At 40.1% G+C, this 21,248-nt stretch overlaps 2 protein-coding genes across 4 annotated transcripts in view; one reads left to right on the top strand and one right to left on the bottom strand.

Annotated features, from left to right (window-relative positions):
• The window catches only part of FAM227B (family with sequence similarity 227 member B), a 360,605-nt gene that overhangs the window by 90,483 nt on the left and 248,874 nt on the right, over positions 1–21,248 (top strand). For both annotated transcript variants that reach the window (XM_066592624.1, XM_066592625.1), the window contains exon 9: positions 2,306–2,422. In XM_066592624.1, coding sequence (XP_066448721.1) covers positions 2,306–2,422 — 117 coding nt within the window. The remainder of the gene's footprint in view (positions 1–2,305; positions 2,423–21,248) is intronic.
• Positions 13,994–21,248, bottom strand: part of FGF7 (fibroblast growth factor 7) — a 52,498-nt gene continuing 45,243 nt past the window's right edge. For both annotated transcript variants that reach the window (XM_066592632.1, XM_066592631.1), the window contains exons 3-4: positions 17,521–17,627; positions 13,994–16,874 (exon numbers count right to left, since the gene is read on the bottom strand). In XM_066592632.1, coding sequence (XP_066448729.1) covers positions 16,680–16,874; positions 17,521–17,627 — 302 coding nt within the window. In that variant the 3' untranslated portion in view covers positions 13,994–16,679. The remainder of the gene's footprint in view (positions 16,875–17,520; positions 17,628–21,248) is intronic.

The following is a 21,248-nucleotide window of genomic DNA, read 5'->3' as shown; positions in this document are numbered from 1 at the left end:
TCTTCAATTGCCCAGATTTTCACACATGAAAACCTTAGCGAGCATCGGCGAAATACAAAAATGCTCTGGTCGCCCATTGACTTCAATGGGGTTCGTTGTTCGAAACGAACCCTCGAGCATCGCGGGAAGTTCGTTCCGAATAACGAGCACCCGAACATTTTGGTGTTCGCTCATCTCTATTATTAACACTATAAATGCATGTATCAATATATATTTGACAAGCACAGAGGAAATGTAACGCATTTGAGTACCGATTATCAATGCCAAAGAGTTTCTTGATGTATACACAGTTAATTCCAATTGTTGTTGTATGTGATGCATACTATTCAATAAAACGAGTTTAAAAAAAAACCAAAAAAAAAAAACCTGACGTTACCTCAGCTGTGATGGGCAATGCAATGGGATATATTTATGTACCGCCGGTGGCTTCCTGGCACCCACCCATGCTGTCGGTCCACACGGAGTTGTAACTCCATGTGTCCACTTCTAAAGAACCCCAGTCTGACTGGGGCATGCAGTGTGGGCCGAAGCCCACCTGCATTAAAGCTGACATTACCTCAGCTGTGATGGGCACTGCAATGGGATATATTTATGTACCGCCGGTGGGTTCCAGGGAGCCACCCACGCTGTCGGTCCACACGGAGTTGTAACTCCATGTGTCCACTTCTAAAGAACCCCAGTCTGACTGGGGCATGCAGTGTGGGCCGAAGCCCACCTGCATTAAAGCTGACGTTACCTCAGCTGTGATGGGCAATGCAATGGGATATATTTATGTACTGCCGGTGGCTTCCTGGGACCCACCCATGCTGTTGGTCCACACGGAGTTGTAACTCCATGTGTCCACTTCTAAAGAACCCCAGTCTGACTGGGGCATGCAGTGTGGGCCGAAGACCACCTGCATTTAATCGGACGTTACCTCAGCTGTGATGGGCACTGCAATGGGATACATTTATGTACAGCCGGTGGGTTCCAGGGAGCCACCCATGCTGTGGGTGCACACGGAATTCCCATTGCGGAGTTGTACCTGCCTGTGACTATTTATAAAAAAAACCCCGGTCTGACTGGGGCATGCAGACACCTTGACAGAATGAATAGTGTGTGGCACATGGGTTCCCCATTGCTATGCCCATGTGTGCAGCTCCTGATGGAGGTGGCACAGGATTGGATTTCTCATTGCTTCTGTACAGCATTATGGGCTATCGCCCCGCCCCTTTTTAAGAGGGTCGCTGCCTGGCCATGCCCAATCCTCTGCAGTGTGTGCCTGCGGTTCCTCCTCATGGCAGACGCACTTATAAATAGACATGAGGGTGGTGTGGCTATGAGGCCAGCGTGTGACATGAGGGCAGCTGAAGGCTGCGCAGGGACACTTTGGTGTGCGCTGTGGACACTGGGTCGTGTGGGGGGGTGGGGGTGGGGGTTGGGCAGCATGTAACCCAGGAGAAATGGCAGTGGAGTGTCATGCAGGCAGTGATTGTGCTTTGTTGGAGGTAGTGTGGTGCTTAGCTAAGGTATGCCTTGCTAATGAGGGTTTTTCGGAAGTAAAAGTTGTTGGGAGGGGGGGGGGGGCCACTCTTGACGCTATTGTGGCTTAATAGTGGGACCTGGGAACTTAAGATGCAGCCCAACATGTAGCCCCTCGCCTGCCCTATCCGTTGCTGTGTCGTTCCCATCACTTTCTTGAATTGCCCAGATTTTCACAAATGAAAACCTTAGCGAGCATAGGCGATATACAAAAATGCTCGAGTCGCCCATTGACTTCAATGGGGTTCGTTACTCGAAACGAACCCTCGAGCATCGCGAAAAGTTCGTCTCGAGTAACGAGCACCTGAGCATTTTGGTGCTCGTTCATCTCTAAAAATTAGTATATCTCCTCAGGAGATAAGACAGAATTTTCTGATAGATAAAACATTATAAATTTGTACCAAGCTAGGTAATTATAGGCTGAATATATTGAATAGCTGTAAAGTACTGTAACAACCCTAGGACAATCTTAAGAGATGTGTATGTCACGTGCAATTTATGCAGATTGTGGATACTTCTGAGTGGTACATTTGTTTAAAAGTGTCTGGAGAGCTTCTGTCCTCCTTTGCAATTTTATGTTTGAAGATATCCATGTTTGTTGAACTCTGTATACATTTTATTTAGCCATGCACATGCATACATACTGTATTCTCATGATTAATTCAGACGAATTTCAATTGAATTGCAATAGATCACTGAATGGTTACATTTTTTATATATTTACTAATCTTTTAAAGGAATGTTAACTCTAAAGAAAATCAAAACCATATAGTTTTTTTTTCAGGTATAAAGCCAGTGCCCTGTTCTTGGAAGAAATGGAATTTGGTGATTCTAGAATGCCTGAAAAATGACCAAAACTCTCATGAAAATATTTACATGTCTCAAAATCGCTACTTAAGCGGTATGTAAAGGTCTGCGCTATATGTTTTTTCTTACTGTTATGCACATATATAGATTGGTTAATGACTGTGAGAATACTTCCACTTACATATTGGCCTTTAATGGGAAGTTGACTCATGTCAAATGTGTTTAGTGCTTCATTATTGCTAATGACGTCTTCTATGATCCGTCTTATAGCTTCATTCTTTCTGCTTTCCATTTTTCCTTACAATATTTTAAATATTCAGAGAGCATGAGGCTTAGGTCATAAAGCGGAAGCAGCTCCGGAGACCAAAATGATCATGGAGCAGATTTATAAATATGTCTAAAAGAAAACTGTCTCAGTTGCCCATAGCCACCAATTGGAGCTTAGCTTTCAGTTTAACCCCTTAGTGACCGGGCTTTTTTGCTTTTTTCCATTTTTGTTTTTTCCTACTCCCTTTTAAAAAATCGTAGCTCCTTTATTTATCCATCGACGTCGCTGTATGAGGGCTTGTTTTTTGCGGGACGAGTTATATTTTTCAATGGTGCTATTTATTGTACCATATAATGTACTGAAAAACTTTTTAAAAATTCTTAGCGGAGAGAAATGGAAAAAAAAACGACATTCCACTATCTTTCGGTGCGTCCTGTTTCTACGATGCACAAACTGCAACAAAAACGACCTGATATTTTTATTCTAAGGGTCAGTATGATTACTACGATACCAAACTTATATAGTATTGTTTTTGCTGTAGTACTTGTATTTTTTTTTTTAAGATATTAAATTATTTTCTATTATTTTCTGCGGTCATTTTGTGCGCGCGATAACTTTTTGATTTTTCCGTCGACATAGTTGAGCAAGGGCTCATTTTTTGCGGGATGTCCTGTAGTTTCCGATAGTATCAATTTGGAATACATACGACTTTTTGATCGTTTTTCATTGCGTTTTTTCTGGGAGACAGGGTAACTAAAAAAATGCATTTCTGGCGTTCTTTATTTTTTTTTTCAGACAACGTTCACCGTGCAGAAAAAATAATGCACTACTTTGATAGATCGGACTTTTATGGACGCGGCGATATCAAATACATATTTTTATTTTATGATTTAGATTTTTTAATAATAGATATGGCAAAAGGGGGGTGATTTAAACTTTTATAACTTTTTTTTTACAATTTAAAAAACTTTATTGATCTTTTTTTTTTACTTTACTTTGAAGTCCCCCTGGGGGACTTTAACATGCGATGCTTTGATCGCTCCTGCAGTATGACGTAATGCTATAGCATTACGTCATACTGCTTTTTTACAGGCAGTCTTTCAAGCCACCCTGTGTGGATGGCTTGATAGGCAGTCTGCTAAGGCAGCCCTGGGGCCATTCATTAGGCCCCTGGCTGCCATGACACCTGCACGGATCCCCCAATCTCACCGCGGGGGGGCCGTGCGGGACCCCCAAACAGCGTTCGGGGGATTTAAATGCCGCTGTCAGAATTGACAGCGGCATTTAAAGGGTTAATAGCCGCGATCGCGCGGCCATTGCCTTCGGGTGTCAGCTGTAATAAACAGCTGACGCCCGCGCTGTATGGAGGGAGATAGCGGCGCTACCTCCCTCCATACACGTCCTGCAGCTGCAGGACGTAAAAACACTATGGCCTGGTCGTTAAGGGGTTAACAGAGCAGAATACAAAGTGAAAGCTGATCTGTAATTGGTTGATATGGGCATCTAAGACCGTTTTTTTAGACTGTTTCATAAATCTCCCCTCTTGTTCTCAGAATTTACAATTTAATGGGCCAAATTAAATAAAACAGATTACATTGTCTAGTAGAGTTGCATGCACTCATTTATTTTTTGTAAAATAAAACAATTATAGTTAGCCAGCAAAATAATTTATCCAGGATAAATTGATAGGGATGCTGAATAGCCTCCATATGCAATATATTTTGGATTGTATGTATATCGTAGCATATGCAGTACATGTGTTTGCTGTATTGAATTGTGTAGCCTATGTTATGCTATAAAACATATATGTAATGTTAAACACTCTTGTATAATTAAAACGAAAGTATTATGCCTAACCAGAAAAATTATGTTTGCAAGCTTTCAAGGCCATTTAAGCCTCTTCATCAAGCTAGAGTCACATATTTTAGCTAAAGAAATACACACGCCTATATTGGTGTGGCTGATGAGACAGTCATTTATAGGGAGTCCGTGTCCTTGCATTGTTCTCAGCCCCCTGGGGATGGGATGAAACACGCGTTGTGGAGTGTGGATACATCAAGACGGTGATATATGGGTGAGATGTGTCATATGCTATACTGTGCATTGCTTGTCCATGGTGTCACGTTTGTTTCAGCACATAGTTAATTATTTGCCAGCACACCTTGTTTCTGTAGGCTCTGTCCAGACAAGTCGGGGTTAATAGCTCCTGTGCTTCTTAGTCTAGGTTAATTACCCTGCTAGAGTCTGAGAGGTGTGCTGGTCATTAATGTGTCTGTCTGCCTATTGGCTTCTCCCGCCTTCGTATAAGAGCCAGCTCTTGCTGCCTAGGAGTGGCCAATTATTCTCCAGTGTTCCCTGAGCAGTCCTGCTGCTCAGACCTGCTGAGTGTCTAGCTCTGGTACTTTATTCCATTCTCTATATGTTTTACTTCGGTGCTGCTCCTGTGAAGGTTACCTTGGCTCAATCCAGCTCTGCCTTGGTCCTGTGGTTTTCCTGTGGTGTTCGTTATTCCACCTACCTAGCCTGTCAGTACTAATAAGTTGTCCTCTGCATTGGTACGGCGGTTCCTTCCTGTCTCGCCACTAGGCAGCGTAGGGTCAGTGTTGGCGGCCTGGACCTGTCCAACTTTGGGGCTACCTCCAGGAAGGGACATTGGCATGGGTTGGAGTCAGGGAGTTCTGCACCGTGCGTACCTGTGCACACTACTAGTACTGTAACACATGGACTGTTTGACATGGGGAATGCTGAGCGAGTGGGGACTGCGTTATAGATTTTTACATCTGTTTTGGGTGCCATTTATGTATCCTCTGGGGACCTTACTTTAGCTGGATAAGTATGGGTATGTTAATACTATTTATTTGAGGATGATGCATCATATTTTCCCCTGTTTTCTTCTTTTCGTCATTTTACCTGAAATATATACAAGAATAGGGCATAATGCAGTGTTTAATCTTCCTCCCTCCTTGTTAGTCAGGTATTATTAACATAATCATGCATGTGGCACTTTAATGGTTATTGGCGATAAATACTTTTTACTTATTTAGCCTCTTTGTGTTATCAGTCTTGAAATTGTTTTTGGACTACTTTTTTACCTCTGAATAAACAATATATGACGTTTTTCATGATGAGTTGTACAATAACGATTAATATTTTTATATTATTCAATAGGAAGAAAAGCACAGTATTTAAATAATGATAAAACCAGAGTCATAGAACTAAGTTTTGTGTATGACATGAAAATGGGAGACATGATGAGTTTAGAAATCACAGATCAGGCATAATGAATCATAAAGCCAGGTGCTTAATTTAGCCTGTGCGTTAATGTCTGTAAAGCTTTTATCAATTTGATTTCCCAAACTTTTCTGCCTCTGTTATTTTTGAAACGACCTTTATGAAATTTAGCCCCTCAGTTTATGACTCATTATGCCTAATCCGTGACTTTCTAAATCATCATTTCTCCCCTTTTCATCTTTGAGTTTGAGAAATTCTACACTGGTCAAATCTAAGCTCAAAGTCACAGAGGGGGGTTGGTGAGTGATTAAAGAGGTTGGACCAGTTTTAGCTGTTTAGTTGCAGAGAGCTTCATACATTGCACAGTGGCTCGGGTTGGAACTGCAGACTGAGCCCCATTTTTACCTCAATAGGACTCATCCTGCAGCACCAACCCCCGGCAACTGCGTAATGTATGGAGCGGTCTGCTCAATACAGCAAAACAATTAGAAGTGGAACGACCCCTTTAAGCTGTCATTCAATGAGTGGCTGAGTGCTCAGCCAATGAAATACAGGCCTGTAAGCAGGCGGGGATTTTATATCTGCCAGGAGATCAAGCGCCTGAGCTGCAACATGTGTGTGTGTATGTCTATATATAAATTTTTTTTTTAACATATTCTAGGCATGATTTTCATCACGGCAGTGGTTGCCGGAAGTTATTTGGTGCAAGGACACATTTACCATAACTTGTCATAGTGCTGCTCAAAAAAAAAATACGCAGAGGGTATTTCGGTGATAAATTTATTCCTGAGCAACATGGACATGACTTAAATAGTGACCTATAGTTATTTTCTATCGCAAGTTAGATATCAGCCCTGTCAACAGGCACATATTGTATGACATACATCATCGAAAGATTACTGAAAGGGGAGTTTTCATTAAAAAATTGGCTCACAGATTAGTATTGGCACATATGAGAAGGAGAGTGAGCAATAAAAGACTGCCATGTGAAATACTAGTGAGTTTGAGTTGAGTACTAGGGCCTGATATGCCTGACCATCCAAAAGTGCAGTAAAAAGAGGTGAAACAAAGAGGAAGATGACAACACACCTGTTCATGCAAAAAACATGTATGCATTCAGTGTGCAAAGCAAGTGTACCCGGACTGTGTATGATTTGCGTGACTTGGTGCATTGCAGTTTTTTTTCTATTAGTGGTACAACGGTTGATTATATAAAGTTTATTAGAGCAACTATTAATGTTTTATAATTATAAGTTGATTTGTTGATTTTGTTTAAAATTTTAAAAAACAGACTGATTATTGATCTCATGTGATTTTCTCCCAAAAATTTGTAACAAAACTTATGTACCTAAAATAAGTAATATTTAAACAAAAGTTGGTAATAAAATTAAGTTTGTTTTATTTAAAATTACTTAAAAAACTGACCAGTGTTTTTTTTAAACCTTTAAATCATTAGCTAATTAGCTACGATAGACTATGCAAAGGTGTTCGCTCAAAACTGACACTCAAACTAACGTTTGAGCGATTTTTGAGCGATTATCTTTCAGTGTAAATGGGGTCTTAAAGGTTAACTATGTACTATGATATGCATATCTTGACTTCAGAGAAGCCCACTATAGTTTATTTATAGCTAAGAAGACAAATGAAATTAGGGTACAAGAGTGACAAAGCACCGAAAGGGATTTTATTTTGCAGCAAGGCTTCCCATAGATGTTTGCCCAAATTGCAACCTGTAAGAGTAAGAATCAGCCCCATCAGCAAATTATCCCTTAACCTATGGCACGCAGCTTCCCGGCTGGTAATTACTCAGCAGCGCTGATCCCGGGTGCACACTCTAAAATTAGTGTGTGCACCCAGGATCATCCTCCCCTGACCTCTCCTTGTGGGTTCTGCATGAGGAGAAGGCAGGAGGAGTCCAGCTGCACGCATTGCAGTTTGCAGCGGTGTCGAGAAGAAAAGGAGCAGCGCTTAGACTGGAGGTAAGTATATGGGTCTCAGGGAGGGGCGCTATTACTACTGGGGCTGATATAGGGGAAACTATTAGTAATAGTGTCACTTGTATCAGCCCCAGTAGTAATAGTATTACTACTGAGGCCACTGTCGGTGACACTATTACTACTGGGGTTAATATAGGGGACACTAATGCTACTGAGGCCACTGTGGGGGACACTTTTACTACTGAGGCCACTGTGGGGGAATACTATTACTACTGAAGAGACTCTGGGGGTTACTTACTACTGGGGCTAATATAGGGGACACTATTACTATTGAGACCACTGGGGGGGTTCTACTACTACTGAGGCCACTGTGGGGACACTATTACTACTGGGGCCACTCCAGTGCTCCAGCTAGGGAAAAAAACACAGCACCTTTCCTGTCTGTCTATTTTGAAATGGCCCTGTACTTTTTATAACGATGCAGCTAAAATCATACCTCGTTATAATCCCCACCCCCTAACGTGTTTGCACTTTGCGATAAATAAGTGGGTTTTGGGTTGTAGTTTGAGCACTCTGTCTCTAAAAGGTTCACCATCACTGCCCTATCCTGTTTATAAAATGGAAAACAAACATCTGGTATAAAATCATCTCTTATGTAGGTAGCAATCCGTAATGCCTTTGTAGTTTATTTAAAATAAGGAGGCAGAGACACATCTCAATTTTAGAAGGAAATAATTGAAAGCCTCCTATTTGTAGGTGAGGACACCAGACCAATATCAACAAAAAGTAAACTCCAAAAAAGGTGTCATGCCAGCAGCAAACCTGGGCAGCAAAAAGGTTTTGTCCCATAAATTCACATTGGAAGCCCATCACAGTTATAGACACCTTAAAACCAATATTTATTGATCCTCTTAAAATGAAGGACTGACAAGACCAGACTACAACAACAAGGAAACAACAAAAACACATGCGTTAGTATGTATAATTCTTCACTCTCATAACTGACTAGTATCTAAAGGCTTGTGGGGGGAAGTGGTAATTTGACAGTACTTCAAGGAGAAGACTATGATGAGTCGAAGTGAGCAATAATTGATCACATAAGCCCTTATGTGCAGTTCTAGCCTAAACGATCGGAAGACATATATAAGATAAATATGTCAACTCATACTAGTGTGACAGTCTATCAGGTGCAGAGTGACAGAAAGAGATAGGAGAGGGGGTTTTCACACTTCTTGCTACAGAAGAATATGATAATAGAGCTTGTTGATTGTTTAAATTATAATAGCTCGAAGAATAATAGTTGGTTCATAGAATTTGTAGTTTTAGATATTTTATCAGTTCTAATTCGGTTCAACGCGTTTCTGTGTCTCATTGGGACACTTCATCAGGAACCTAATTCTGAAATCGCCAACTAAATAAGATATTCATAGAGATGTGCATTAATGCATATTACCACTGCGCTGTATCCTGGATACTTAATGGCTACATTTCAAAAAGAAGCTGCAAATTAGCCTTGATTAGCTAGTGGGCTAATAAGCACTCAGTGTCGGGAGGTTTCCTGGCTCAGATAATTATGAGCCGCGAGGCTACCAGAGTGAGTATTGCAAATATTCTCTGATGGCTTGTGAGAAGAACTATATGCAAGCTGGACCCTTAAAATGATTGAATGAGGTAACAACTACTAGAGGAGAGGGGAAAAATTTTTTTTTCTCTCCAAATTTTAAGGGGTCTAGTATCAGTGATTTAGAACTATCAGCCATTATAGCACTAGGTGAATATTTTGTGAATCTATTTCAAGAATACTTCTTTTGAAAATGTTATAGAAGCTAAGCTGAGTATTGTAAGATCATTTATGGGGGAAAAAAAGGGATTTCTGAAACAAACCTTTTTTTATTGCAGGCCCTCCTACATCTCTTTATGATAAAGAAGGTATCCATATTGGGTATCTTTTATGCATGAGAAGTAGCAGAATGTAAAATAAGTTCAATTTTACCAATTGCTTATACTATATATCAGTAATGGCGAAACCTTTTGAGACCGAGTGTGCAAACTGCAACCCAACACCCACTAATTTATTGTAAAGTGCTAACACGTCAGGAAGTGGGGCTTTTCACGACGTATGATTTTTACCTCTTTCGTTATAAAAAGTACAAGACCATTTCAAAATAGACAGGGAGTAACGCTCTGTTTTTTTTCACCCCTGGAAATCAGTGATTTCATACTAAGCTGCACTCGCCCTCACCTCCTCCGTAGGCTTCCTGCTGTCAGCGCTCCCTGGCTTCTGGTTCCCACTGGCCTGTTGTGCCCACATTTGACCAGCGCTACTGCACCTGACCAGGCTGCTGGGAACCGGAAGCCGGGGAGCGCTGACAGTGGGAAGCCTACGGAGCAGGTGAGTGGGAGTCATGCATAGTATGAAATCAGCAGCGGATATGCTGCTGATTTCCAATCAAAATCCGCACCAATGGTGCAGATTTTGACTTTTTTTGGATGTTGAAATGCTGTGGAATTTGCCACAGAAATTTCCACTGCGGACGTTCTGCAGCATTTCCACAACGTGTAAACATACCCTGTCAACTTGAGGAATGCTGCCACATGCTGAGTGGCCTCAGTAATAATAGTGTCCCCTATATAGGCCCCAGTAGTAATAGTGTCCCCCACAGTGGCCCCAGTAGTAATACTGACCTCCACAGTGACCTCAGTATTAATAGTGCCCCCTATATTAGCCTCAGTAGTAATAGTGACCCCCGCAGTGACCTTGGTAGTAATAGTGGGCCCCAGTAGAAATTGTGTCCTCTATATTAGCCCAGGTAGTAATAGTGTCCCTTATCTTGGGCTCAGTAGTAAGAGTGACCCCTATATTTGCCTCAGTACTAATAGTGTCCCCTATATTGGCCATAGTAGTAATATTAACCCCATAGTGGCTTAAGTAGTACTAGTGTCCCCTATATCGGCCCCAGTAGTAATAGTGATCCCTATATTAGCCCCAGTAATAATACTGTCCCCTATATCGGCCCCAGTAGTAACAGTGACTCCTATACTAGCCTCAGTAATAATAGTGTCCCCTATATCAGCATCAGTAGTAATAGTGACCTCTATATCAGCCCCAGTAGTAATAGTAACCCTCACAGTGGCCTCAGTAGTAATAGTGTCCCCCTGAGAGTTATATACTTGACTTCTCGTTGTCATCGACGTGCTGCAGCTCCTTTACTCGGCTCTGCTGCAGTCAGAAGTGTTTGCGCCTGAACACCTCCTCCCTTCACCTCTCCTCCTGTGGAACCAAGGAGGATAGGTCATGAGAGGAAGATTCCAGGTGCACACACTGGCAACAGTATGCGTACCCGTAGCAGTGCTGAGTGATTGTCAGTAATCACTATCGTGTTGAGTAGCCGTCGGCGCACGTGCCAACAGAGAGGGCTTTACGTGCCCTCATTGGCACACGTGTCATAGGTTCACCACCACTGCTATATATAAAGACTGAGTGCATAAAATAGCAAGAAAATGAAAAAATCTAGACTATTTAAAAAGACCCTTAATCATTGATTAACTCAGAGGAGCTTCTACTTTTGTAGGTGACGTGATACGTTTTACATAATTTTTCAAATTTTTCCCACATTTCAGAAAAAAACTAAAAATAATATATGTTAAAAAATATGGCATCAAAATAAAGCTCTATCTGTTCCTTAAAAACAAGGTAAAATTGAAAAACTTACATCAACTATTGCGAATTATATTCATCTAAAATAACACATAGCAACATTCAGATTTTTTCCCTTTGTCAATAAGCTATACATTAGCCTGGTCTTTAATTGGTTAAAAAGTAAGAGTGCTTTTACATGGAATGATTAATCGTTCGAATGAGCGAATAATGGATGTCAGAGTTTGCTTGTTCGCTCTTGCATCCTTTTTATACAGGCAGATAAATCATTCGCTTGTTCTTTCTGTCATTCACATTCACTGTATAAGTGAATAAGAACGACTGAATACTCGGTATTTAAACCGAATGATTAGCGAAAAATCCAACAATGATTTTCATTCTTGCATGAATTAAATGATAAGCAAACAAATTACTGTATCTTCGATTGTTCAACCGTTGGTTATATTTACACTGAATGATTATTGTTCAAATTTGAACGATCTAGCGATATATTTTTGGGTTTTTTTTATGATAATTGTTCCTTAACATGCTGATTTGTGCACCAAATTACTTTATGTAATCAATGCCTGTAGTCCGTGTCCCAAAAACAGCTGCTATAAAGTCTAGCCACTTTTAGTATTTTATTTTACCTTTTCAGTGTTATGATAAGGATTAATATGGGGCGCATGATATTTTGCATATTTGTATTGTTCACTCTGAGACATCCATCATTACTATTGCCTCAGGGTTTCATTTTTGTCTGCCATCCAGTGTATGCTGGCAGCAGTGTTGTGTACTAGACATGGCGTCTAGTCACTGGGGAGAAAAAACTGCAGCTTTGCCAGACTTTCCTGTTATATTTAGTTATTTTGTAGAATTAAAAGCATATGAGACAGATACTGCTTAATAAGTTCTTTTTTATATAAATAACATCAGTTTAAATAACTTAAAACAATAATGTTCAAATACAGCTATAATATAGTTTGTTGCTGTGAACCTGGAAAATGCATTCGTAACTGATAAAAACTATTTATTCTAAGAATTATTAAACATTGTATAGTTTTATGTTACAAATAAAACAAGTCATTTGCACTTCTGCTATGATATTTTATGACAGATGAAGGATCAGTTTGCCACACTTTATTATGTACATGACTTTGACAAAAATAGTGATAGTTCAACTTCAAAAACTAGTTCAATACAGGCTTTTTATTTACCCAAGTTTTTGATAAGAAGCCATTCAAATAACATTATTTTTATGATTGCCAAACATTTATATATTAGTAATCGTGGCATCACAAAAGTCTTAACTAATCTCACAGCTATTCAATTCTTTTTGGAACTTTAACAATGTTAGGACATCAAAGGTTGTGGGGTCTGTTCTGTAAGGTGCATAGGACCGCAGAAATGTAGGAGACCTGAGCCAGACATGTTTTGTTGGGTGAGGGGCAAGATTTAGCTTTACTGGGTTCTAGAAAGCAAAATGATGGAACGTATACCTACATTCAGAAATGTTTTTGAACCTCCACATTTAAAGTAGTCCCCCTGCACTCTATTAAGGCTGCTGTCAAACTGGATGACTTTTTACCGCAATTAGCACAGCGTCCTTAACACCACGCTAACCGCGGTTCAACACTACTATTGATTTACATGGGGCTTAGCAAACACGATTTTCGCGCTCTGCTCTATTTTCACGCATTTTAGCGCTTTTTAACGCGCCTTACTATTCATTACAGTGATGGGGTGCATTGCAAAAAATATGCTGTCAAATGCTGTAACATGCGTCCGAAAACGCTTTGCAAAATCAGGGTAAAATGCTGCACAAAATCACGCTAAAATGACGCTGTTTCGCGCAGTGTTTTCCGAGCAGCCTAAAGATTGTAGATATATTTGGACAGCTAATTTACAATTTATTTTTGTTTGTGGGTCCATCATCCTGCAACTTCATCGGATGTCCAAAGTCAATGACAAAATACTTTGCATACAGATGTAGAAGAGTTTAACTTGACGTTTAACATTTTGTGATAACTTTCTGTGCCACGGTTTGTTTACTCCTTCAGTTACTTTCCAATGACTTTTGTTGTGTTAAGGTAAGTGAACAAGAGCTTTTCAGTGGATTATGATAAGATAACTTGTGGCAGAAAGTTATAACACACGGGTTAAAATTTGCTACATCAGTATGTTGAAAATGTTTTGAGTGATTGTAATGTTATGAAACAAGGCAATATATACAGCATTTGTTTACAGCACTTAAGAAGGATTTTCTCATGAAGACATCCCATTTCCATATTCCCTTAATATGAGCTTAGAATAGAGACCCTCTGCATCCAGCCTATTGAGGCATTACATGTTTGCCTGTTCATTTGACTGAGTGCTATGTAGAGATGAGTGAGCATACTCGCTAAGGGCAATTACTCGAGCAAGCATTGTCCTTAGCGAGTACCTGCCTGCTCGGAAGAAAAGATTCGGGTGCCGGCGCGGTTGAGAGCAGGGGGAACGGAGGGGAGATCCCTCTCTCCCTCTCTCCCTCTCTCCCCCTGTTCACTCCTGCAACTCACCGCTCAACCGCGCCGGCACCTGAATCTTTTCTTCCGAGCGGGCAGGTACTCGCTAAGGACAATGCTTGCTCGAGTAATTGTCCTTAGCGAGTATGCTCGCTCATCTCTAGTGCTATGCAATACTATATCTCTCCTGCACTAGCTACTGCGAGTGACATGTCAGCCAGACAAACACCCAGGACAACTTCTGTTTAAAAAGGGGGTTGTCTTCATGAGGCAACCTCTTTAATATTGCACACATACTATTTTAAGTGAGATTTCCAGAATGGTTTAGGGGCTGTTTACAGAAAGCAATTTTGCATTAGTGATATAATCTCCTGTAAATAATTGGTGACATATTAATTGAAATTAATCTTACACACTAAAATTGTTGGGTAGGACCTAGTGTGATCACCATATTTTCTAGTCAGCTTATCAATGACTGGCTTTCTATGTTTAGTCTGCAACCAGTGTTCTAGGAGAATCTTTGCTTCTATATGATTGTGTGATTATTCAAAAGTAGCATAATAATTGTATCACAAATGGAATTTTTGCAACATTGCAGTATGTAAGCCTGGCCTTAAACTTCAAATATTCAAAAAGGTAGTAGAACTTGTTGGTAGGCTTTGGTAATGGTATATTATGCTGCACGTACTTAGTTTCAGATTGAATACAAATACATAGATAGGGCTGATCTTATTAGCTTTGGAAATCTATTTGATATTCATAAATCTTAGGAGCCGTAGTGTTAAGTTGTACACTTGTTCTTTTCATTTCCTTGGTTTTTTACTTCAGCTTTTCCACCTGGGCACATGAAATACAGCATGACTGTATTTGGAAGAAAGTTTACATGGTAAGCTAATTCTATTTTTCTTACTAGAGATAACAGTTGGCACTGACTGGTTTCTTTGGCTTAATCTGTAATGAAAATATTCAACCCTAAATAATTACAAACCTTTTCTCATTAAGCCCGTCCTGAAAAAAATACTGCGCATTGCAAAACACTGACTGATGTCTATGTTCAATAGGCAAAGTGGAGACAAGGGTTTTTAAATACACAGTGTCTGTGCCAGGTCTGACCGGCTGCTTACATGTGTTTTACTTTATCACAATAGAATACTTTCAGACATTTATAGAACTATTAGGACTTTCAGGGTCGGGTTGTGTCAAACTATTTTTTTGAGGGTGAAAATTTCTAAATCATCTGAGCAGGTATGAAAATGTCTGTAATAAATAGGGCAAATACTTTTTGTGTGAAGACCTAGTAAAGTGAGCTTTAAAATGAAGATACTTTGGGGCTTATTTGCTAATACTGTCTAAAAGTTAGACAGTGCAAACTTAGACTTGTCAGTCTTAAAATGCGCCTGATTTATCACAGTACCTTTGCTGAATGATGTCTGTCTATCCTAACTTTAGACCACCTATGAGTTGGCTTAATTTACGCCAAAAATCCACCAAAATGTTGGCACCATGTTTGACACAATTTAGGCCGCGCCCTCTTTCAGACAAATTGGAAAAACTGTCCAGAATTATCTAAAAGCATAGGGCAAATGTGATGCAAAGACAGAAAACTGTTATATGTTGAATCCTAAATAAGCGCCTTTGTTCTATGATGTTTCGTAGGTGCTAAATACAAGTGCAGCTTGATTTTCTACTGTACTCTATTTTGAATCTTCGAATACTGATGAGTCGGGTACATTGACACGCTGCAGTGTATGTCAAATATACAGAGGGATGGGACAGACTATATACTAAAAAAAAAAGTTTTCATCCAAAAACCATGGCAATCAGTTTTAAAGATGTTTATCAGATACTTTACACTTTTGTCAGTGTTATGTAATAAATAAAATCTTATAGCCTAACACCTAAATATCATAAAATTGACCATTCTGAGTATTCGTTTAACTTCCATCCACCAACAAAACAAATATAAACAACTTTTTACGAAGGAGAATGCTTTATAGCTGAAATATTTTTATTAGGTCAGTATTGCAAGAAATGGATGTTTTCATATGTAGACCAAACTGCACATAGACAAGTGAGTAATGTAATGGTAGTACTGTTGGTTTAAAATATGAGCAGCATCTGGCATTCATAAATAGTGAGGAGTTACTGACAATTGTGAGAAATCCTCATCGGATGAATATATTTTTGAATGCCATAGTCACAAAATTAAAACTATAATTTGTTTTATATTATAGTGTGCATATAGTTATTTCACTAAGAATTGCTTATGTACCACTCAGTGTCTACATGCAGAATTGACTTGAAAATCTGACATCATTCCAGCAGCCTCATGGTCCGACATATTTTACATAACACTATTATCTGCTTTTTAAAAATAAAAAAATAAATCATGTTTTTAGCAGCCATATACGACAAGCAGATTTTTATTTTAAATATAAATCATCAGATGATCAAGTCAATCCTCCTTCTTTGGGGTTTGATAATTTAACAAAAATAATACCCCTGGATTATTACTAACATATGTTTGTACATCTCTTTAGAATTTTTACAACTCTTACTTAGTTATATCTTGTTATGGGTAAATTATTAGAGTTTTTTTTCCCTCCTTTTCGTTTTGGCGGAAGTCTTTTATCTCCACATACATATGCAAGTCCAGCTTGTTAGGGTTTTCAGTAGTAGATCCAGCTTTTTCCTTTGTCCGTTGAATTTTTTTTATTATTATAATAATTAATATTAAGGTAAAAAAATATTTTGCTGGAACTGATAATTAATGGTTAGGATGCTTGAAGCGGAAGGAAGTGAGAGCTTCTGTTTTCTTTCTTGGATTTCTTTCCTTTTATTGGTAACCCTTTATTATTCAATGCAACAAACATCTCGCCTCCGTTATGGGTCCACTTTGCTGATGCATACGTGTTGTATTTGTTCTCTTGGATTAGCTCCCTAAAGTTGCAGTCCTCATTACAAAATTTCTGCAAAGCAAGGAGTAGAAAATACTACCATTAATATTAACATTACTATTATGTAATATGACATACTATCAATTTTACTCTTATCCAGGCAGTGGATCTCATAACAGACTAATAAATTGATCCATAACTACACACTAGATCTCTGTGTATGTATTTCTTCTGTGGCATATATAAAAGTGTGACGGTAAAAAAACATTACTCCCCTTATTACCGCGCAACAGTGCATGCTTCGATCAGTTGCTATTTACAGCAGTGACTCTTAAACCGTAATGGGGGCCGCAGTAGAAAAAGATTGAAAAGCCCTTTTTTTTGTAGAAGAGAACCCTTTAAAATAAGTTTGCCTTAGGGCTTAGTCACACGAGCGCATCTGCACCCGTACACGGGTGCCGATGCGCCCATGTGACTGTACTCTTACTGCAGGAAGAAGACGGACAACTCCCCGCAGCGCTGGAGAAAAAACACATGACCGGCAATGAAGCCGGTCACATGTTCTTTCTTCCGGCACTGCAGAGAGATGTCCGTCCTGAAGTGCGGCCGTCTCCTTCCTGCAGTAACACGGGCGCCGATGCGCCCATGTGACTAAGCCCTTAATGAAAAATATTTGAAATAACATGGTTTGGTTTTAGTGTATATATTTATATATTACCTTTCCATACAGTTTTCCAGATTTGTTCATTGCTAGAAAATATTCACTTTTCACTCCTTTGATTGCCACTATTCCGCCAACTGTTACTGTTCTGATCTCCAGAATACCTGTGAAATACGAGCAGAATTATAAGTTTGTGTTTTTTAAATTGGATCATTTTTATTTGATCTTGAAGATACAAAATTGTTGCAAAAACAGAATAGAAGTTTTAATTAACGTTAAGCTAATACAACACACTTTCTTTCTCTTGTATGTATTCCAAACACTTTGTTTAGGATGCACTCATATACAGTCATGCAAATTACCCCACTGAACTGTTCAAAACAGTAAAGCTTAAAGCCTCTTTTACATGGGATGACTGTTAAGCGCTGAAGCCATCCCAGTGATGATCGCTCCTATGCTTTTACACGTGAGTGATCATCGCTCAGTGACTGGAAGTGGAGTTGGCCAGGGATCATTTTGGCCCGCTCACCTTCATTCAATGATTTGTCGGTCTGCAGGAAAAATCTGATCTGCAACTTATCGCTGATCAGTCTTTTGCTGCATGTGTTCACAAAGCAGGATTATCGCTCGATCTAGTAAGCGATTTTCACAAGAATCGTGCTGTGTAAAAGGGATTTAAGGCATACAATCACAATACTAGGGCCACATAGCGCATCATTAATGGTGCAATTTTGCATTTGTTTAAACTGATTAGTTTAGGCCAAATAGTAGTACCAACACAAGAACATCAACATAGAATTGCAGTTGCCTTTCGCCTGCCATGCAGATACGTAATATTTTGCCAGCCACATGGCTCTTTCCTCTTAGTACTTACTTCTACAGCAAAACTGATACAAATTTGACAGAACAGTTCTCATACAGATATACCAACAACAGTAGTCCACATGCAAATTTGCGAGCAAGGTCCTCCTGTAGTACTACTTCTTCATTCTGCACTCTTAACTCTTCCTTGAGGCCTTAGTCAGACGGGCGTTTTTTGCCGCGATTTGAGGATCGCATGACGGATGCGCATCCGCAAATCGCGTGACCGGTGCGCGCAAGTCGCCCGCAAATCGCCCGAAAATCTGCTCCTAGCCGCGTTTCATTAGAAACGGGCCGGAGCTGTCCAGCGCATTGCATTCAATGGAGACGGCAATACAGCCGTCTCCATTGAAAGCAATGCGCTGCGGGCGAGCCCGGGATGAATTGTCGGTAAGGGCTTAAATATATAAGCCCTTACCTGCAATCCATCCTAAAATGTGTTAAAATAAAAAAAATTTGCATTCTCACCTTCTGCCTGCAGCTCCGGGCAGCCGTCCTGCAGTGGGTGTGAAGGGGGTGTGAGTCAGACCTGCCCCCTGATTGGCTCAGCGCTGAGCCAATCAGAGGCATGCCTCACTCACACCCATTCATGAATTCATGAATGGATGTGAGTCAGACCTGCCCCTGATTGGCTCAGCGCTGAGAGGCAGCAGTCACTCACCCATTCATGAATTCATGAATGGGTGTGTGAGTGAAACCGGCCTCTGATTGGTCAGGCTGTGACCAATCAGAGCAGATCATTCAGCAGGCGGGGATTTTAAAGCCCTGCCGGCTGAATAGTGCCGAGAAGCAGTTCAGGAGAACTGACAGCGGCCGCGGCTGGACTTCGGCTGCAGCGGAAAGGTGAGTATACAATTTTTTTTTATTTTAACACATTTTAGCATGAATTGCAGGGAAGGGTTTATATATTTAACCCCTTCCCGACAATTAACCCCGCGCACGCCGGCAGCCCATTGCTTTCAATGGAGCGGCTGTATTGCCGCTCCATTGAATTCAATGGGCAAACATCGTTCTTCTCTGCCACAGCTGTTACAACTGTGGCAGAGAAGAATGATTTGTCTTCTATATGTTCTCAATGGGGTCGGCGCTGCTGCCGCCGGCCCCATTGAGCGCATATACAGAAGCGAACAGGAATCGCAGATCGCAGATAGGTGCGATCTGCGATTTTTTGTTCTATAATTTTTCGGACGAGCGCATAAAAAGCGCTCATGTGTCCGATACCATTGCGAAGCAATGGTTTTTAAAAATCGCCGGACGCATGCGCATGCGCAAATCGCGGCAAAAAACGCCCGTCTGACTAAGCCCTGAATGTGTAGCCATCTGCATTTGTAGTGATTTAGATATTTCTGGTTTTAGATATGGACCAGCTGAGGATAATGTTTCACTTTATGCTAATCACATCATTATTTATCTGTATAATCCTATGATATACTTCCCAATGGTAATGCCTTAAGACCATTTACACGGAGTGATGATCACTGAAAAATAGTCTAAAGTAGACTGTCAAATGATTAGGTGTATGAATGAATTGGTCTAAGACTGCCGGTACCTATGCAGGTTTTGATCATTTTTTTTTCTGATTTTTTTTAATGCAGTCTTTGAAGCCAAAAGCAGGACTGGATTCAAAGAAGAGGAAAAGTAGAACCCATCCTTTATACTTTCTCTTTTTTTTTTTTTTTTTTATAATCCAAGCCTGATTTTGGCTTCAATAACTGCATGTGTTTCCACCAGAGTCTTTCTTACTTTTATTGGATATGTCTAAGTTGAGTTTAGATATGTTGGTTGCAATAAGATCACAGATTAAGTATCACCTCAAATCTTAATGACTATGAAAAATGTAATCTTTGTCCAACACCGGCTGTGACTAGGAATAAAGTATAAATCTGAGGAATTCTCCAGATTGTACTTTATTCCTAATCAGCACCATCTCTCATTTATGGCCGGAGTCAGTCTGATTAAAGTGATACTGTTTCCAAAAGTGTTGTATGTACCTAAAAATTCATTCCAATGTGTACTGTATGAATATCCTTCTTTAAAAGCTTGGCAGCAATGATTAATGACCTGTTGTTATTTAAAAAGGGTCAGGATAAAACTTTTTTTTCTTCAATATCCACTAAATGAGGATGGGGTAAATGTGTTTTTTTAGCTACAATTTTGTGTGATACTGAACTGTCATGTATGACATAAGGTAATTCTTCTGTATAATACATTTAAATATAATAAACTCATTTAATTATTAGAGGTTAATCAACCTAATTTTGGTTTTTAGTAGACCTTCTCAAACTGTATAATTTTTTGGAAGACGTGGGATGCATGCAGAAAAAATAAAAAACACCTCTGATTTATTCTCAATCTTCACCTGTTTAGGGAAAACAATCACTATACTCTCTAAGTAGAGGCATAATTTGAAGATTTGGGGCCCCAATGCAAAATCTGTAACAGGGCCCCCCAACTATTTTGCTTTAGTCATACTACTAAGCTCTGTTTATGGAGAAGAGAGGCCTTATGGGCCCCCTAAAGGTCCTGGGCCCGGGTGCAGCCACATCCCCTATAGTTACACCCATCTCTAAGTATTCTAGACTGTGGTCATTTGTGGTGTAAGAGTGGTGTAAAGTTATTGGATGACCTACTCATAAATGGTTGTTACACTCTTTGGGGTCCGGCGCTCGGTACCTCTAATGATCAGCTGATTGGGCGCCCGCAATCTATACTGCAATACACAAGGATCGGAGAGGAAGATACTGCTTCAACCCCGATGTAGTGGCCAGCACTTGTAATTTCAGGCACGGCTCTCAACGGCGCTAATCCACGAAATAGGGGATAACTAGCTGATCGGTGGGGGTCTCACAGCTGAGACCTCCGCCGATCTGGCGAACGGAGAATTCTGTGTCTTGCTCTGCCTGTCACTGCCAGTCTCCTCCTCA

The sequence above is a fragment of the Eleutherodactylus coqui genome, chromosome 2 (genome assembly GCF_035609145.1).
Source record: "Eleutherodactylus coqui strain aEleCoq1 chromosome 2, aEleCoq1.hap1, whole genome shotgun sequence".
Classification (NCBI taxonomy): Eukaryota; Metazoa; Chordata; class Amphibia; order Anura; family Eleutherodactylidae; genus Eleutherodactylus; species Eleutherodactylus coqui.
This window is presented reverse-complemented; position numbering and strand designations above follow the sequence as displayed.